Source organism: Paramormyrops kingsleyae, chromosome 15 (genome assembly GCF_048594095.1).
Source record: "Paramormyrops kingsleyae isolate MSU_618 chromosome 15, PKINGS_0.4, whole genome shotgun sequence".
Classification (NCBI taxonomy): domain Eukaryota; kingdom Metazoa; phylum Chordata; class Actinopteri; order Osteoglossiformes; family Mormyridae; genus Paramormyrops; species Paramormyrops kingsleyae.
The window spans coordinates 16,405,812-16,425,953 of record NC_132811.1 but is presented as its reverse complement, the minus strand read 5'-3'; the positions used below and the strand labels follow the sequence as shown (position 1 = coordinate 16,425,953).

General features: G+C 44.6%; 1 protein-coding gene across 8 annotated transcripts in view; it reads left to right on the top strand.

Moving 5' to 3' along the window:
- Nucleotides 1–20,142, top strand: part of sgip1a (SH3GL interacting endocytic adaptor 1a) — a 50,035-nt gene that overhangs the window by 27,202 nt on the left and 2,691 nt on the right. For 2 of the 8 annotated variants that reach the window (XM_023794569.2, XM_023794577.2), the window contains 23 exons: nucleotides 1,593–1,656; nucleotides 2,797–2,821; nucleotides 3,223–3,243; nucleotides 3,430–3,492; nucleotides 3,843–3,900; nucleotides 4,336–4,499; nucleotides 6,196–6,207; nucleotides 8,175–8,186; nucleotides 8,919–8,943; nucleotides 9,075–9,150; nucleotides 9,721–9,803; nucleotides 10,328–10,393; nucleotides 10,688–10,762; nucleotides 10,894–11,349; nucleotides 11,798–11,922; nucleotides 12,112–12,265; nucleotides 16,102–16,161; nucleotides 16,720–16,831; nucleotides 17,842–17,997; nucleotides 18,413–18,536; nucleotides 19,102–19,304; nucleotides 19,402–19,466; nucleotides 19,813–19,977. In XM_023794569.2, coding sequence (XP_023650337.2) covers nucleotides 1,593–1,656; nucleotides 2,797–2,821; nucleotides 3,223–3,243; nucleotides 3,430–3,492; nucleotides 3,843–3,900; nucleotides 4,336–4,499; nucleotides 6,196–6,207; nucleotides 8,175–8,186; nucleotides 8,919–8,943; nucleotides 9,075–9,150; nucleotides 9,721–9,803; nucleotides 10,328–10,393; nucleotides 10,688–10,762; nucleotides 10,894–11,349; nucleotides 11,798–11,922; nucleotides 12,112–12,265; nucleotides 16,102–16,161; nucleotides 16,720–16,831; nucleotides 17,842–17,997; nucleotides 18,413–18,536; nucleotides 19,102–19,304; nucleotides 19,402–19,466; nucleotides 19,813–19,977 — 2,364 coding nt within the window. The remainder of the gene's footprint in view (nucleotides 1–1,592; nucleotides 1,657–2,796; nucleotides 2,822–3,222; nucleotides 3,244–3,429; nucleotides 3,493–3,842; nucleotides 3,901–4,335; nucleotides 4,500–6,195; nucleotides 6,208–8,174; nucleotides 8,187–8,918; nucleotides 8,944–9,074; nucleotides 9,151–9,720; nucleotides 9,804–10,327; nucleotides 10,394–10,687; nucleotides 10,763–10,893; nucleotides 11,350–11,797; nucleotides 11,923–12,111; nucleotides 12,266–16,101; nucleotides 16,162–16,719; nucleotides 16,832–17,841; nucleotides 17,998–18,412; nucleotides 18,537–19,101; nucleotides 19,305–19,401; nucleotides 19,467–19,812; nucleotides 19,978–20,142) is intronic. The other 6 variants (XM_023794580.2, XM_023794574.2, XM_023794572.2 and 3 more) reach the window with 6 other exon arrangements.

Below are 20,142 nucleotides of genomic sequence, written 5' to 3'. Positions count from 1 at the left end.
ATAATAATAATTCAGTTTTTAATCGAAGTTTGAATACTGTAATTCTAAAATGTCAACACCTTTCTCATCTTCCTGGCCACATACCCATGCTGCGAGGAATATTGAATGGGTTTTGAAGAGTGCATATTAATCACGCTTCATAGTATACCTTTAGTTTTGATAACTGTATCAAATGTTAACTTGAGAGTTTCTTTTGTTTGTTTTTGAGCAGAGTTCAAAAATTTGTGCTAAAAGTAGCACGGGCTATAGCAGCTATCAGAGGACACATTGGCTAGGTATCTTGTCTATGGTATTGTCTTTGAAGCAGCAATCCATGGGAAAGTGTAAGTTCAAATATTCAAGTATCTGTTAAATCTGCCACTCACTTTTGCAGAATGGGGCATTGAATGTCTCAGTGGAAGTCCGCTGTTTCCTGGTAGGAGGATTTCGCATAATCGAGGCACCCATGCCTTGATTGTCACACTGTAAAGTTTTATTTATTATTCAAGCATCAATTGTTAGACCAAATCAGACTTTAAATCAGACTTTAATGAGCTGTGGGTACAGTCACTGTAGTGTAGATGTATGGTAAAGCATATTTTTTCTTGGCTTGAAGTGACATTGAAAAGGTCTTAAGTCTTAAATTTCACTTCAGGATTTCTGCAGACACCCGGATTCACCTTTTATATCTAGAATTGTTGTAGGCTGTTATTGTATGCAGCAGCATTACAAACAAAACAAAACAAAACACAAAAGGGTCAGATCCCCCCCCCCAGCCACCTATAATAATCCTGTGGACCACTCAGCATTTTGATGCTGGACCCACTTCACCCACACAGAATATTAGCATGTTTTACAATAAGCAACACACCAGGATCTCGCTTTTCATGGCCGCCGGCCCTCCTTCGAGGTGAATCGGGCCGGCACCAGCGGGCCGGCCCAGATTAGCGTGCGGCAGCGGGGAGCTGCAGCACCTGTGAGGGAGTTTCGCCTTGGCGCAGTGCCAGCTGTGGTGAGGAATAGTGGAACCAGTTAACGTCGCGGTGATTTATGGCGTGCCTCTTTCGGGGCGTCCTGCTGTGGTTTCTGTGGGCCGAATCCTCCTCCAGGTCAGGCAGAGCCAGGTGCAGCACAAACCTGGATCTTCACACCCGGACTGGTGTCAGTGGGCTGACTGTGAGCGTGTATGAAACCTATCACCACTGGAAACAATGCGGGTTAGAATACTCCTCAAGGAGGAGCCCCCCCCCCCAGTGTCTGGGCCCCATTTTCTCCTTCCTCCCCCCTTATGGTGGGTGGGCCTGAGCGTGAGAGAAAGTGGGTTTTGTGTGGATTTAATAAACAGAATTCTGGATGTTGATTTCGTTTATCTCTCAGGAGGGAAACCTTTGTTTATATATTTTAATGTACAGTGTTTCCCTTGGAAATTGCAGCACATCAGACTCACTTCACACAAACTTACACGCTCACGTTTACACCACAGTCGTGTAAACTCCAATTCTGGCACCCTTGATCACATCTGAAGCGCTCCCCCCGCTCCTGTATGACTGCGCCCGCTTGTACAACTTCACACAACTGCTAATATTTTTCTTTTTATATTTTCATTCCCCCAGGATTGAAAAAACGTACCCGAAAGGCTTTCGGGATACGCAAGAAAGAGAAGGACGTCGATTCCACGTACGTGTATGACACACGCATGTTGATGCTCACCCGGTTCCGTGCCGGCATGTTGTGAAGGCCGTAGGTGTTAATGCCAAAATCCACAGTTATATGAAACAGTTTGCGAGATGATTCGTTTGCAGGTTGAGGACGTACATTTTGGCATCGGTCCGCACAACATACAGTCAGAAGTTAGAATCGTGAACGAAAACAACTTGATAAAAGCTTGACGTAGAGGAAAGCTGGTTGTTCGAGATTTTGCCAGTGATTCACATTGCTGAATTTCCTAACCAAATTCCCAAAGGGCTCCGTCATTAGCCTGGAACTTCCTCAAACGTAGAAACACTAGAGCAAAGTCCAGTTCAGATGGCTGATAACAAGAGTCTAGTATGAGTTTGACTTGTTTTCTTATGTTCTTGTGTCTCATTGTTCAGCTCAGATTGTTGCTGATTTGTCTATCTTGACGGTTCAGATTCATAATTACAAGTGACATGTATCTAACTGTAATGTGAATGTGCATGTCCTCTGAAAATTGCATTCATGTTCACGTTGATAAGTTTTTGCACAAATCACCAACAACAAATACGTCGTCACCGGCAACTAAAACGTTCGGCGTATACGTATAGGCAAAAAAAAAACACATGAATTCTGATCTGACCGTTTTCATTCATGTCACTTGGCCACGAATCAGATACGTATTCGATCTAGGACCACATATGAAACTGATCTGAAAACATGGTATTTCTGTGTCCACACAGCCCCGAAAACACCTGTGTCACGTTAAGGGAAAAAACAGGTTTGAGTCACTTCAGCCTGGTAATGTGAACGTAGCCCTAGTTAAAGGTTTCGTAGGCATCAGACGTGTTGCTAAGAGTCTTAAGCTAGCAGAAGAGGAGGGACATATAGCCTGGGTTGGTTGTTGAAGTACATTAAAAGTCTGTTCAATAATTAATCCTGCTCAACAGCTGTCCCTGGGCTCCGATAACCAGGATCTTTGGCATTTGTATGACCAGTTGCTGTGGGATGGAGAAGCACTGATGTGGATGTTGAACCTTTAACAGCCTCTGAGAGCCTATCTGGTGATTAGCAGGGATGCTTGTGTGACACCTACAGCCGTATAAAAAGCCAACGTTTCCTGCTTCTCTGCTTCCCTTTTAGGGGATCGCCGGACAGAGATGGATGTGTAAGTGTGACATGAGCACCTACTCTACAGCAGCGGTGAAGCTGCCCCCTTTTCTGTGAAATTACTGCTGTCCTGTCAAGATGCAGTGCTGTCATACCCACCATAATTGGCACTGGTGCCCTCTATAATTTGTTGACTTCAACAAAAAATTCTACTTTAGTAACATTGTTCTGTGTTGATCTGATGTTTTTTCCCCTTCCAGTATGTATTATATTGTCATAATTTAAAATTTGTTCAGAGTTTTTGCAATGAGCTGTTTGTCTTTGATAGTAACTTGTCCTTGTGTTTGAGCTGACTACCTTGCAGCTGTGCTTTTTTTGTGCATAATTGTGCAAACCGTAAGTGCATGATTTGGATAACTGCATCTCCATCTTCTGTGTCATGGATCTCCCATCCGCCAGGACCGTCAAGAGACCGAATCGGTACTAAAACTATTTGAGTTTCCCCTGCAGTCTGGTAGCTATGTCATGATTTACAAGGCCCGCAGTATTCCCTTACTCCTAATTTCTTGTTATTTAGCTGTTTGATACTCATTAGTTCTGCTTGCATCATTTCCAGCATTTTGCTGTGTGGTGAGAGTGGTTAAAGTTCTCTATGTTCCTGGACAGCCACAGAAAAAGACCAACGGTGCTCCAAATGGGATCTGTGGAGAAATGGACTGGGACCGATATGTGAGTCACTATGACTGTATGCTGTGCTCTCTTACATAATCCAGCCAATGTCATGTGTCATCATGTTCTTTATATGTGAGGCACAAACAGAATGATACCTTGCTTAATGAATTGGATTTATTCTCAAATCCTTCTTTCGTAATCACTTAAATATGATCGTAATTGCCATAAGTAGAGATCTGCGTTCCTTCAAATGAAGTGTGTTGGAGGTATTTGAGCGATGTGATTGTAGCTTCTTCACATAGCGACCAGTTCAGTCTGTCTACCTAGCTTATAGCATTCATACTTTGGAGAAAATAGGTGGGTTATGTATATGTCCATACTGAAGGCTGGGTGGCACTCTTTTGCAGAATGCTCCTGACGTGGACGATGAGGGCTACAGTATTAGGCCGGAGGATGACGAAGAGGGTATCCTTCACAGATCGTGGATACCAGTCATTTGTTCTGTTTCATTCAGCCTTTGTTTCCTTCCAACTCTGATTAGCAATAGCATCATGTTTGCTGTTCAGATTTTATTCAGATGTTTTCGTCTCTATGAACAGTCTTCCACAAGCAAGATGAACATGCAGGATGGGACACAAACAGCAACTGTATTAAATTTAATTATGGATTTATTCTTCCATAAATTCAAAGCATGGATGGCATGGTGGTTAAGGAAGTAGGACCTATTAAGAAAAGGGTACAGGTCTACAACTCCAGGAGAGAGTTTGCGATGTTATATCAGGGATTTGTTTAGCCCCCCCCCTCCCCCCCCCCAGTGAAAGTTCCACAGTTTACGTTGGGTGAAAATGTCTTCTGAGAATGAAATATCAATGGCATTGTTCTCCTTAACCAAGTCACCAGGCAAGGGAAAGTTTTTCTCATCCAGTGATTCTGAAGGGGAGGATGACCAGCTGAAGAAATTCAAGATCAAGATCAAACCTAAAGAGAGTACCGAAATTATCACGCCCTCCATGGAGGAGCTTAAAGCTTCTATAGGAAACATAGCACTATCTCCTGCCCTAATGGTGAGTCCCCGTGATAATTATATTTTTCCTTCAACTCAGCTTTCGTTTTATATTGACATTTTAAAGAGCAGGCTTGGCTCACACAATGTCATTTAGTTGCGCTATGAGTTTTGTTTAGGTGTTAGCATTGCTTTCTGCTATTCCAATTTCAGAGACAAAACTTTAATAGGAACCAGACCTTTTGTTTTCATAACTATCTATCAGCCATTGTCTGTTGGTGGATGTGATTCACAGAATGTCTGTTTCTGGGTTGGAGTTGCTTTGTCTTGAGCTTCCATTGATAGAGGAAGCTGCATTGTGGGACTGGAGTAATGACGAGTGTATCGCAGGATTAGATGAGGCTTAAAGCCAGAGTGATTCATTGTTGTGTCATAATGTGGAGGTTTTTGGAGCTCCAGAGATGCAACAGAGCGTCCAGATGGCCAACTGTCACGGCCAGTGACGAAAGACTTTTGACCTATCAGGTGACCTTTCCCATCCAATAGGGTGTCTCTTCACCCTGGCCCTTGGTGTCACCTTTCCTTTGTTACCACCAGGCCAACTTATGTGTTGTTTTGTTTTGCTCCAGTTTTCATTCAAGGGTGTTGAGGATCCTTTAGCTCCTGCATAGCATCACATTTCATGAAGCTGTTTATTGCCAATAATTGTTCCAGAACATAGATACTTATTAAATCCAGCTTTCTGGAACGTAGGTGATTGTCTTTGTTATGTCAACCAGATGCTTTGGGACAATGAGATCTTAAACAATGCCTCGTTTATTCAACAGCAGTACATTAAAACACACTGTAAAAACTTGATGAACCCTTAAAAGTAACCCTGATGATGAATTTATGGAGAAATCTGTTTACAGACTTAAAAGCCACAAGTTAATGTGTCTTTAATCTGACAAAGTGTGTTTACATCATTGGCAGCTAGGTTACTTCTCAAGAGTAGAGAATGAAAATCATAATGCTTTTCAGTGAATCTGATTCTTTTCCTTCACCTATAATATTTGCTTGCCGGTTCATTCGCTGGTTCATTCACACGTACTTCTGTGTACCTATCCGGTTAATTGTATTTGATGTTTGTTAACTTTAGGCATACTGACTCATCTGTATGTCACTATGTCAGTGGTTTGGTCAGAAGGAATGAATAGCTCATGAACCTACTGATGAGTATAAGTTTAAGGAAGCGGAGGAGAATATATCCTCTTCAATCTACGATAGCCCATAGTAAGCAAGGTCGTACGTTATTGTCGGATGTTGCACGTCCAGTGTTTCCGAGCTCCAAAAACAGGAACCAGTCTCCGATGTGTCCCCAGGAAGCGCCACTTGTGAAAGTGATGATGGGCTTTTAAAACAAGACTGGCCATGATTTAACTGGTTTTTATGGTTTTGCGGCGTCTCATCACAAAGCACTTTTCATCAATGGTCACTCTAACTTAACTTTAATATGACATTCTCGATAACTTTTTGCAGGTTACAGTGCATTTCTTGTAATCAAGGTAGTTAGTTATTTTTTCACACATTTACTCATCTGTTTATAAATGCTGTGGGAAATGAAGGTCACACTCTAAGAGACTCTCATTTTTGTGGTCAGAATCATACAAAACATTAGCCACAAACAATCCTGTTTCTTGACATACGGGTGTTTCAATCCAACCTGACACTAACAGCCAGTGTGCTCTCTCTCCCGCGTCTCTCTGTGGCCTCTGTAGAGGACTAGCCCGGTAAGCCTTCCTCTTCTTAACCTTCCTGATGAGGTTATTCTTTTCTAGAGCATGAGCATGTGACCATTATGCTGCATGTGACAATTATGTTGTTTTTTTTCCATGTTTGTTTTATATACAGCTCTCGACTCGTGTAAAAATCGACTTGCATAAATCCGTAAAATGCCGGAGATGTATACGGAAGTACTAGCACAAAAAGGTTACATAGACCTGTAAGGAAATTTATCTTTTTATTAATTTAGGCGTTTTAGGATGTATTACTACTATTTCTTGGCTTATGTGGTTTTTGCTATAAGGTGTCTTGAATGGTATGGGAAGGTAAATCCAACTTGTGTGAATTTCGACTTGATTTGGTTTGTGCAATCAGTTACTTTTGTCATTCAAGAGCAGTACGATATTTTATGTTATGTTTATATGCTATTTATGTGAAGTATTTACATTCTTAAATTAAGTAAGGTTCCTTGCTGCGGTCATTTAGAACCCAAGCGAAAAGCACTTCAGAATTCGGCAGGAGTTTTCCGTACTTTTCGGCATATAGCGGATGTTGCTGAGTGAAGGGAGGGATCCCTCATGTAGGTGCCAGGTGCAGGTGGTTTGGAGAGGAGCTGGCTGGCCCGGCAAAGACGCTCCACAGGGGCTGGTCTCCTCTCCAGCAGCCAGCAGCCAGCCCTCTTACATCATCCCAGCTGCCTGCCATCATGTCTTGGGAAATTAGCTGTGGAGACAAAAGCTTGGACAAGTCAAGGACTGTGGAGCCATTCCAGTAACAGTCAAGGCAGTGAGAGAGGGAGGATGGGACCTTCTGGGTCGCACCCAAGTCACCATATCATATACACTTCCAGCATGCTAGGAAAGAACTGCGAGGGGACTGATTCTCTGTAAGCAGTCATGCGGAGGCTTCATTGCTGACACACAGCTGTGACATCCTGGGCACTCCTGCCACGCTGGTGTCGGACGCCTGCTGATCACTGGTCACTAGCGGTCCCTTCTGGTGGCCTAGCCCCCAGCGCCGGCTTCTGCTTCACCTTTTGGCAACAGGAAAACAGATGACTCAATCACAATGTCCATAGAATTTTATATAAAATGAATGTTAGAGAACATACTAATAGCTTGTTTATTCAATCAAATATCTTGAAACTAAAGGATTTGGTTAATTTAAAAACCCTATTAGTTATGTATAAATCTAAAAAGATATTATTGCCAAATAATTTACAGAAGTTTATTGTTTTGAGATCAAGTGATGGTAATAATAGAAGGAAGTTTGATTTTAAAAGTATAATTGTACGGACAACATTAAAGCAGATGTGTATTTCAGTATATGGAGCAAAACTCTGGAATAATTTGGATAACTTGAAAAAATGTTCAACTATTAATCAATTTAAGAAACTTTGCAAAGAAAAAAAATATAAGATCTGATGAACTTATGAGTTAATAATGATTGATTGATATTGTTTGCAATTTATTTTGTATGTTAGTTTATGTATATGGCCATATGTAACTTACTCTATAATCACTGAGAAAGGTGCAGGACATACAAGAATATCCCCTTTTCACTTATGGATTGTATGTAATGAAACAGTTTGTGTTTGTGGCTTAATGATGATGTTTGAAAAAATTGACTAAGTGGGATAAACTGATTGATCGACCTGTAATGCATAGAGATTGTAATAGACTCTTGCCATTGGCCATTTGATGTTTGGCATTCAGAACTAGAGGAGAGTTTTGGTTTTTGCAGTTGCCCCCTCGCCAGCGAGTGCATTTGGGCTCTGATTGGCTGACTGTTGCCCCTTGACGCTACCCAGACCTCACTAACACCTCAGCCTCTTTGCAGAGAACAGTACAGGAAGTGGCTAACGGACTTGCTAACTCCATGGATGTGCTGACTGGCTTTTGCCGGTGTCCTTCCTGTACTGATTTGTCACTTTCTGACCAGGCATTTCTTCTCTGTCCCTTTTTGCTGGTCACAGAGACGTAGCCCGGTAAGTTGACTAACACTTTCCTGTCATGTTTCCTGGCTTTTTGAACTGTGCGGTGATAGTGGGGGGGGGGGTGAAGTCATGCTCGAGCTGCGAGGACGATGCAGCCACAGTCAGCTGCTCTGCTTCCAGAGTCTCTTGGTTGCCGTGTTTTTGGGATTTGTTGGCCGACAATCCTTACTAGATGTATTGCTTCAGTCCTGATGGTGGGAGCTCAGTAGTTCATCACAGGCCCCGTACCACTGAGTGACAGACGTGGTGTGACCAGCAAGCTCTGCTGCATATTGGGTGTTCCAATTGTTCTCGAGTTGACAGTTCCGTCTTTTGACGATGCCAATAATTTATCCAACGAATTTCATTCTTCAGCTCAAAAGCTGTAACCCTTTTCGTCTTGTGTTCCAAACATGAAACGTCATTATAGGGAAGAACAGCAAACAGTCACTGATTTGTGAGTGCTGAGTTCTGTATCTCAGAGTTTGAGTTCATCACGTCTATGTAGATGGAACTCCCATGTGTGAAATAGGTTTGTTATCCTGTCTGGCTTTTGGCAGAATATCTTTTTTGCTTGTTGATTTCTGTTAAACTTTGCAGTGTAATATAAATTGGTATGGAAATCTTATTTCACTGAAACCTTAATACAGTATAAATAAGTGTTGGAGTTTCTTATAGAATTTATGATTTAGAAATGTTTCTGGTTTATTTAAATCTGAAACAAACTCTCTTTTGTGATTTCAGGGCCTGATGAAAGCAAATCTGACTGGCAAGTATTTTGCTAGGTGTCGATTGTAATTGTAATATACCGCATGTGCACCCATTAAAAGCGTGATGGCTAACAGCCTGCATAAGAATCATCCGCACTTTTAAAAGAAAATTGATGATTTTCCTTCACAGGTGAAGAGATTGCCAGACCGAGACGGTCCGTGGTCACAGCGCCCCCCATTGCAGGTTTCGAAAATGCGCCCCCAAGGTTGGTCCCCATCTGGCGCTATCCGCAGTGGACAATAAAATCACTGCCTGCTGCTATCGACAATAAAGTTGATAAATTCACTGCCTCATGCTATTGATGATAGTCGATCAAACCGCTCCCTCATGCTAATGATGATAATTGATAATTGTCCTCTGATGCTATTCATGATAGTCAATAAAATCCCTGTTTGATGTTAGCGACTATAGTTTATAGATAAAATTACCCTTTGGCAGAATTGATGATATCCGATAAAATCACCCTCTGATGCTATTCATGGTTATCGATAAAATCACTGCCTCATACTGATAATTACAAATCATCTTCTGATGTTATCGGTGATAGTTGATTAAATCATTGTCTGATTTTACGAACAATAGCTAATTAAAATCGCTATATGATGCTATTGATGGTAGTGTCAAACGGTGGTTTTATCTACTATGAGAAACAGATAATAGATTCATATGAGATGCTGTTGAGAAAATTCACTGTGTATCGCGGTATTTGCCGGTGTTTCGAATCGGCAAGTTCCAGGTCTACATATATGACACCCTGTCCTTGGTTTCCCGGCAGAGATCCAACTCCGATACCAGAGGACTCGGCCACCTTGTTTGGGCCTCCCCTAGAGACAGCGTTCGAAGGAGAGAAAATGGAAGGTGTGAATCTTAGGTGGATTGGGACCCGTGGACTTGCTGACGTGTCTTCCTCAGGGGTTTTTGCAAATATTCGCGTGCATGTTTTTCTTTATTTACTTTCATGGTGGGTTTGTTTGTGTTTTCGTTTAGCACTTAGCATTTAGAGCTTAGCGTGCATGCATGTGTGTGTATTCCCCAGATGCTAAAGTACATTGACCTACTCTGCTCTGGCCAGCAGCGCTCTGCCTTGGGGCTCATTTGTAAGCTAATATGATGATGACAGTTCAAGATGACGTTTATAGGATGCTGAGAGCGGGCCAAGAACGTGTCAGATCTTACTGTAAGGCAATACGCCTGTCCACTTTTAGAGATCACCAAGGGTCACGGTCAGGGTACAGAAGGGGAAAGGTCATGTGAAACACACACTGCAGCTATTTCCTCGCTGTTAGGTCCTCCTGTTAAATTTAGTTATTTTAAGAATCCACGTAATCGAGGCCTCCCAAGGAGAAGCTGAGCCTTTGCCGTCTGTCTTTTTCCTAATTCAGCGGTTATAGACGAGCCCGGTGTGTGGGGTGCACCTCCTACTGAGTCACCTGACTTTCCTGCCGGAAGTAAGTCTTGGTTCAGGTGGAGATTAAGCTGCCATTGTCCAGCACGCTCACCGAGCATGTTGCGAATGTCTGCGGTAACACCGCACACCTCAGTCAGGGAGATGTCCGCGTGCCGGCGATCCCTCATCTGCTTCTGCTTCGGACCCCTCCCCTTCTCATGCCCCTCCCCTGCTGACTGATGACTTGTCAGAGTTTGGTCATATGGGTCCCACACCTCCGTCCCAGATCAGCTGCAGACCCTCCTACCCAGTGAGCTTCCTTTCATATTCGCAAAAACAAAAAATGTCATTGCAGCTCCACCTCTGCTTCCACCCAAGAATGTCTCAGCCCTGCCTCCCTTGTTTGGGCCCCCATCCGCAGTGTTTGCTGGTAAGCCCCCCACCCCCACCCCCACCCCATTGTACCTCATCCCATGGCTCCTAACCTACAGTCAGGTACCTGCTGTTTATAATCATTGGTGAGGCCTTGTTGTTCTCTGTCCCGGGCGATTCCTGGCGCAGAGATGTCGAGGAATGAAGGGGATGAGCCATCAGAAGCAGTCAAGCCCTCATTTGCGGACCTGGACTCCATCTTTGGACCTGTTAAAGCCCCTGAATCCATGGAGGCTGTGGTGGAGAATAAATGGATCAGCTTCAGTGATGACTCACCTGAGAAACCCCACCCTCTGGGGGAACAGCCTCCGCCCCTTCCTCAGGCCCCGCCCCCAGACTCACCCCCTCGTGTTCCGGCCACTCCCACTCAGGAGGACAAGTCTGACCAACCCAGAAGCTCCTCCCCATTGTCTGTTCACATTATTCCCCCACAACTTGAAAATAACCAGGGAGATCAGAAGAGCCTGGAAGCCACACCAGGCAACGAGAACCTCGCAGGGTCCGCGGCCTCACAGGCAGCTCCTCCCACGTCCTGGGCTGTGGTGTCCTCACCCGAACCCTGCTCTAGCTACGGCCCCGAGAGCGGTGAGTGTATCTCGCTATGGACTAAGGCGTCTGCCTTGGGGGGGGATCGATGGTGCTCGATCTGCTACCCCTGTGATCATTTCCTGGGTTAAACCAGCAGCCATATCTTATTGAACACTTTATTTCTATTTAAAGTACAGGAAAACACATTGCTTGATACTTTCTCTAATACACTAGGTTATTAATAAAGAAAACTGAAGTTTAATTATTTGGATATGAAATTATGCTAAATAATGTGAGGTGGAATGCTCTTTTTAAAATGATCAATAAGTAACATTTTAATATTGAATTTTTAGTAACAGGTGGAGAGGAGACAAGCTTAGAAAATTAATGTTAATAATTTAAGATGTTTTAGCTTAGACTGGTTTATAGTTGAATAGGATGTGTGTCGTGGCTGATGGGTGATATTTAGCTGATGTGAACCAAGGTGATTTCCTGTCTGTGGCAGGGTCTTCCTGCCCGGCTCGCCCTTCCACACCTGTGGCTGGCAGCGAACCTGCCCCACCCCCTCCCCCGCCAAGACCCCCCTCAAGACCATCAGTACCCCTTGGGAAGCCCAGTGCGGGGGAAGGGGTAAGAGCTTCCCATGTCCTTCAAAATATTTTCCTTTCCAGAGGGTAGCACCCACATAAAAATATTTGAAATCCCTATCTATTTACCCTTAAGCTTCCTGTCATGTGACTCACAGGGTTGCTGAACCCACACTGGTGTATCAAGCACCATCCAGGGCCAAACCAACCACTGTCCTGTTTTCTCCTTCAGGCCCCAGTGTTCTGCCCCCCTGTCCCTTCCTGCAGCCCCCCACCCCTGGCCCCGCTGGCACGGGCAGAGAGCACCTCCTCCATCTCCTCCACCAACTCGCTGAGCGCCGCCACCACGCCCACCGTCAGTAGGGAGCCCACGGGTGCCGTGTCAGGTGGGCACCGCTTCCTGTCCCGTTTTGTTAGCCATCTTCATCCACTAAATACCGTCTTTATCCTCAGCCCAGATGTACTCTTATTTACTAAACAAATCCTCACCTTTTATTTTAGCTGCTGTATCTCTAAAGATGTTTGCTTGGAAATTGTTCTCATCAAGTCAAGTTAAGCTCATGCCAACCATGTACAAATACACAGTGAAACGAAATTATGTTCTTCCTACCCCAGGGTGCAACATTCATGACAGGACATACATTGCAGTGCTTAGAAAAGAGATTTTGGAATAATAAATGCAAAAGGAAATCCCTATCCAAATATTCAAAATTTCAGGGGAGGGGAGACCAAAGGAAGAGTACTACCTATCTAACATACATAACAAACACAACATAACACAGCAAATAATAGAACATAATGTAATAGAACAGAATATAAACATAACAATGTAACAGAACATACACATATCATAACAATGTAATAAAACAGAACATAAACATAACACCACAAACATAACAGAACAGAACATAAACATAACACAATAATGTAACAGACCAGAACATAAACATAACACAATAATGTAACAGACCAGAACATAAACATAACACTACAAACATAACAGAACAGAACATAAACATAACACCACAAACATAACAGAACAGAACATAAACATAACACAATAATGTAACAGACCAGAACATAAACATAACACAATAATGTAACAGACCAGAACATAAACATAACACCACAAACATAACAGAACAGAACATAAACATAACACCACAAACATAACAGAACAGAACATAAACATAACACAATAATGTAACAGACCAGAACATAAACATAACACAATAATGTAACAGACCAGAACATAAACATAACACAACAATGTAACAGACCAGAACATAAACATAACACAACAATGTAACAGACCAGAACATAAACATAACACCACAAACATAGCAGAACAGAACAAACAACACATTTCACATTAGACAGAAGAACAGGCACACTATGCGACTGGGAAATGAGTGCCTGGAAATACTGTATTTTTCTGCAGTTCAGCAGTTGTGGCAGCATATTGGCGTTGAGGCTGTGTGTGTGTTCCTCTGCTGTGTAGTGGTGTTTTCCAGAGAAGGCTTCCTAAAGTCTGGAAATCGTGCCAGATCAAACCCTGCTGATATCACATATTTGAGATTTCCTTCTTCCAAGAAAGTGCTGCCTTTCATTTGGGTCCCTCCAGTCAATGCAGGGATTTAGTTCAGTTGTTAGTTTGGTTGTCTCCGACCCATTTAGAGTAGTTGTTTTAAAAATATGGTCCTTTCATATGGAAAATCTCTGCTATCCTCCAATATTTTTGTTTAGAGACCTTAAAAAAATTGATTTTCTTTAGTCAGTGGTGGGCACACTTGACTTTTAGGTCACCTTGTAACAGTTTCGTTATTTTAATAACTTTTTTACAGGATTATAACCTACAAATCATAATCAGAATCGCTCTTTGTTTTGTCGGCTGTGTGCTGAGTGGAGGGTCAGACTTTAAACCTTCCCAAGTGGTTTTCTGAGAATCAGTATTAAAAAAAATATTGGCTGTTATTGTAGTGAATGATCCTAATACCTCACAGCCATCATCTCTTTCCTTTTCCACCCCTTCAGTATTTTTTTTGTGCATCTGTTTCCTCCATTTTGCAGTTTTGTTTTGTTTTGTTTGTTTTGTTCTGTTGTCATGAACATCAGGGAGTTTGCCTCAGCACAGTCACTCACTCCTTGTGTTTCTGACTGTGATTCTGTTCACTGTCATTTTCTTTGGCTCCAACGGTTTTTTTCCCCTCTGCTCTGCGGATCCTCCCCCTGCTGCATACAGTAGGGGCAGCCCGGGGTTGAAAAGTAGTCAAGCTTCATTAGCCATTTGTCTTTGTCCAAGTACATGGACGGGTACAGACATTCCCCAGCTGACGAACGAGATCCGCTCCCTAAGTAATAATACATACATAATAACAATAATAATAATTGTACAATAATAGTAAAAGTAGCTATATACTGTACTGTACCAGAAGTCAATGAACTGCTGAAGCTGTGCTCTGTTTTCATTAACGTGAATTGGAAAGATGATATAACTGCAGTCAATGGACTGAAAATCAAGAAACTCTGAATCCTTTGAACAGCAGATAACTCTGTTAGCCTGACGTGCACCATCGATTATGTGCACCATCGACATGTGCACCATCGTTTATTGCGCTGTCAGTAGTGTGTGCATTTATTATTACAAACCATTTTATTTCATTTGAAGTTTTCACCTAATAGACTTTCACCTAATAGACGTTTGCAAGTACAGGGTGTCTATAAGTCAGGCGTTCTTAACCCGGGGACAGACTTTACATTGGAATGTCTCATTTTATATATCCCTCTCATTTTTTAAGACTTACACACATATAGACAGTGGAGCTTGGGGTCCGAGCCCAGGCCAGCAGAAATTCTGAGCACTGAAATCGAACCAGTGATCTGCCCCCCCGTGTTCCACCTCAGCCTCCTCAGGCCTCTACCTGATTGGTCCTTTGGCCAGAGCGGCCCGTCCCACACAGAGCGAGCCACAAAGGCTGATTTCGGGCCACTTGTCACGACTTTCTTGCCGTCTCCCTCCGATCTGTATTCATGGTGAAACACCGCGGTAAACAGGAAGTAAGGTGTAGCAGACTAATCGCATAGGCATGTGTGTAGCTGAAGCTTTTTTTAAAAGGTTTCAGTGGTTCAGATTTGTGTGTTTTGTGTCTTGTCCCTTCTGTAAGTATTACCGTAGTTTTCTGAAGGTGTGGTGTGTAAATAGCTGGGGCGCAGTGTGAGGAATGAGGGATTATAGGGGGTGGTTAAGGAGGGGAGAGGACCCCCAATCATCCAGCCACCGTCTCCCTGAAGTATGAAATCTGTCACCTGCTTCTGGAAGCATAAGAGCAGCTTCTGACCCTATCAAGGCTGAGCTCCTGGCAGACGGGTTACTGGCGTTTGGGATACACACTGCTGTCTTAACGGCGTTATACACTATCTGAGCTCCCCCCCCCCCCACCCGACCCTCGCACCCGACTCCCTTTTCACCCAGCTGGTCTGCATGTCTAACAGAACCCCAGACTCATTCCTCTATTATCCATCTGTAAACAGCACTGATCTCCTACGCTTTCCTCCTCCTCCCACTTGTACTCCATCCCTTCCTGTTCCCCCTCAGCACACAGCAGAATGAGCCTTCCTGTTGTTGCCCCACACTGCCCCTAGTGTCTCCCGCTATGCGCTGCAGTCAGCTTCTTCATGTCTCTGTTCGACCACTTACCAAGAAGCATAACCGTGACCCTGCTAGGCAGTCCAGTGTCCTGTGGACCCGTGGGGTGGTCTGCAGATGCACCTCAGTCCAGCTTTTGAATGACGATGAAACGCATGAAACTTGAATTTCAGCTCGGAAGGCACCAACAGCTGGTGTGTGTGCGTGTGTGTGTGTGTGTGTGTGTGTGTGTGTGTGTGTGTGTGTGTGTGTGTTAGCTAGTGATTTCAGGAGAGCAGCAGAGACAGCTATGGGCGAGTTCCCGGAATCTGACCCTACATCAGCTCAAAGTCCCCCATACTATCCTCAGCCCTAATTGTTTTGCTTGACCATGCTCCGCCAAGCCCCTCCCCAGTCACAGCACCAGCTAAGGAACATGTGCCTCTCCCAGCCCCTCCCAATAAAAAACAGGCTTGCTTGTCCTCTCCCTCCCTGACGTTCAGTAGATCTGTCATGTGACTCATATTGTTGTCCTTCTCTCTCCCTGTCCCCAACCCCCCCCCATCCCACCTCAAACCCCCCCCCACCCCCCAACAGAAAATGACCAGCCTTCGCTGGTATGGTTTGACAGAGGGAAGTTTTATTTAACCTTTGAAGGTAAGTCGAGTCCTGGTGCACTGCACACGTTTGGGCCTCGTCTTCACGCCCCTGCCTGCCTCACCTCCATCCATCTCCTTCACGCACTCATTCCTTCCCCTGTCTTTTTTTTCTTTATCCCCCCTTCATTACGTTTCTTTTTCTGTACAGCGCAGCTGTTTTCATCTCCTGACATCACAACGCTTTTTCTGGTCCGTTCTTTTTGCATGCTGCTGCTCTTCTTTTCAGCTTCAGCTTGTCTTTTTTATACCACAGGTCTTTCTGTGACTTGGCCCCGTGACCCTCTGCTGTTTAGGTCATGGTGCGTCGCTGTTAGCATATTGCTAACAGGATCTCATTGTTAGCAGAATATAGACACTGAAACTACCATTTTAACTTGATTGTCTCGGGGGTGTCGATACTCAGTCTGTATTCTGTCTGTCGGTTGTTATTATCATATCTCTTATTTATCCATCCTCAAACATCAGGTATTGCTTGCTGTGATGCTCTCTCACACAGTTAATATGGCTCCCCCTGCTGGTTGGAGGAGTGCACTGAGCGTCTGCTGCTGTTTTCCAGGCTGTTCCCGAGGACCCAGTCCTCTCACCATGGGTGCCCAGGACACCCTCCCTGTGGCGGCTGCCTTCACAGAGACCATCAACGCCTACTTCAAGGGGGCAGATCCAAGCAAGTACGTCCACTAGTCACCCTGGTTAACCATTTGGGAAGAGTTCAGTGGATGAAAACACAGAACACACTATGGTTTGGTTTAGGGGCACATTTTAACAGTTGAGTTGATGTATTGTAACCCTTTGTTTACCAGACCTCCACTTTTGGTCTCTGTGATGATAGATGTTTGATGTTAGACATTGATGACTGCTTTTTGAATGCATGACACAAAGTGAAACTGTAGTTACACCCCCCCCCCCCCAGTAAAGATATGTGAAGTATTAATTTGCACCTGGTAATGACCTCTTCTGAAGACTGACTTGACCTGCTGGAGTCACCAGAAGGCTACAAAGGGGCAGAATGACAGACAATGACAGACAAGGGCTGGAGTTTCTCTTTGTGAAGATGGAGAGTCTCTGCATAATCATTCAGACCTGAATGAACCTCAACCCCACACCAATTTCACTTATAATTCATATGACTGCCTCTGTGATCCCAGGGTCCCAGGGTGCTTGACTTTTAAATAGGGGGCAATGTGTGGCTCAGCAGGTTAGCTTGCGATGCTGTGCCTGTAATCGGAAGGTCACTGGTTCAAATCCTGTGCTTGGACTGATTTTACCATTGGGCCCAGAGCAAGGCTCTTACCTCCAGTCGCTCTAAGAGTCATCTTACCCTGCTTTCTTAAAAAAAAATTGGATTAACGTGTCTGCTGAAAAAAATGTCACGGGAAACACTATACAGGTCCGTAGTATGTACCTGTCACAGAATTTAATTTTCGTGATTTGCCATTTGGAGGTTTAAGGGCAGCATTTATCGTTTTGACATTAACTGCGATATAAATGGCAGCCTGAGTTCCTGGACCTGTGAAAGCGGCCCGTTCCAGGTCCTCGCTGGAACGTGGCTGATCTCAAAGTAGCTTTGCGAAACCCCCTTCCCCTTCCCCTCCCCTCCCCTCCCCTCCCCCCCATGAGCTCAGGCTGGGCAGCAGTCTCTTACCCCCCCCCCCTCTCTGGCTGTCCTCCTCCCCCAAAGGTGTGTGGTGAAGATCACTGGGGAGATGGTGCTGTCCTTCCCGGCCGGGATCACAAGGCACTTTGCTAATAACCCCTCCCCAGCCGTCCTAACGTTCAGCATAACCAACTACGGCCGACTGGAGCACGTTCTCCCTAACCCTCAGCTGCTGTGCTGGTAAATGTGCATTAACGCTCACTTCACTATCCTGCTCCACTCATACCGCACTATCAGCAACAAGACATTTCCCCTCCCTGCTCTAAACATCAGGGCAGCCCTGAAACAATGTCCCATATCATCAGACCTACTAAAATGATTATTACTGATATCTGCTGTCACAAATAACTTTGCTTACAAAAGGAAGCCCTTCAAAGAGGCAAGTCTAACACATGTATGTAGGCACCTCATACATTAACCATATGCATACATTAGTGTCTCTATACATTTTTACCTTCTGCTTATTATAGCTACATAATTCTTTCAATTAAATTAGATTGTTTCTCCTGCTTGAAGGAGGCATGGATAGATTTAGATCTGCATACATAGTATATTAATATATATAGATAATATGTTTATATATATTCCTCCTTAGTGACGCCACACAATCCAGTGGTAACTTCTGGGTGAACATGACCAGCTTGATGGTCCACCTGAAGAAAGTGGCTGAGCAGAAACCCCAGGCCACGTACTACAATGTGGACATGCTGAAATATCAGGTGAGAGTGAAGGCAGGATGAGTGATGTGTGGATGTGTGGTCAAAAGAAAGGTGAACTAGGAGGCTGTTGCCCTGGTTACCCTAAGATGAGGGACAGCATGCAACAGCAAGTGAAGGGGGTCACAAGCGTTATTATGGCGATATCATCACCTGCCTTAGCTTGCATCCAAACGTGCGGTCAGGATACCTTCCCTACACCTTGAAAATGTGGAAAAATAGGATATGCTATATTCGGAGGGTTGCTCAGTAGGTTAGAATCCTGTGTCTGTGATCAGATGGTCGTTGGTTCAAATCTCAGTGTTGGAAGAGTGATTTCACTTATTGGGCTCTTGAGCAAGACCCTAACCCCAATTGCTCCAGCTGTCCCTGCTGTCAGTTGTGCATCATTTCAGATAAGTGTTTGCTTTTCAGGGTCCTAACCTGTGTGCGTTTTTAAATAATCAGACCCTAACCCTGCTCTGTAGGGTGTCCAAAATGGCCGCCTCCAGACTGAGTCCATATGTTGCTAAAGTGCTGCTTCCCCCCCACGGTGCCGCCATGTGACCGAACGCCGTCCCCTTCCCAGGTATCCTCACAGGGCGTCCAGACCACACCGCTGAATCTGGCGGTCAGCTGGAGATGTGAGTCGGCATCCACAGACCTCCGGATTGACTACAAGTACAACGGGGAGGCCATGAACGTGCCCACGGCGCTCAACAACGTCCAGTTCCTGGTGCCCGTGGATGGCGGTGTGACCAAACTGCAGGCGGTACTTCCCCCAGCGGCGTGGTGAGCGATGAGCCAGACAGATCCCATGGCGAGTACTTCAGGAGGCTCCTGTTGGAAAGGGCAGCGTCGGTTAACTGATTAATGTGCATCTTTAAAGGAATGCGGAGCAACAGCGGATCCTGTGGAAGATCCCGGATATTTCACAGAAGTCAGAGAATGGAGGTAATTTTTTGGACGGGGCGGGCACAGTTACATTCAAGTGGAAAACCGACATTGTCATCCACCTTAGGACTTTGGACAATAGAATAATGAAGCATTTTGCATGTTTCAAATGTAGATATTGGATTATCTCATGTTATCCAAGTCCAAATGTCACTGAACCTTGTTAAAAAAGTAACTGATCTGGGTTTTGTTCACAATGTGGCGCTGGATCAATTATCTTCCTCTGTCTCGCTGGTGCCCCCTTCTGTCTGTAGACTGAACCACAAGCCCAGTGTTTTCAGTATCCCATGCGGACACTCGTTTTGTCCCGTGAACTCGGAGGTGTCTCTCGCCGTGTTTGACCCAGGTGTTGGTTCGCTACTGGCGAGGTTCCAGCTGACGGACGGGCCCAGTAAACCTGCGCCGCTAGCGGTCCAGTTCACCAGCGAGGGCAGCACACTTTCAGGCTGCGACATCGAGCTAGCGGGGACCGGCTACAGGTTCTCGCTCGTCAAGAAGAGGTTCGCAGCGGGTGAGCAAACAGCGTGACTTGAGATGAGCACGGGGCCTGTACAGGGGCAGATTGTCATTTCATGGACCCCACTTGAAAGGTCACTTTGCCCCCCCCCCCTTCAGATGTTTCAATAACAAAATGTATAGTTAGCGGGCAGAGTCAGAAGATTGTAGCTAGATAGCA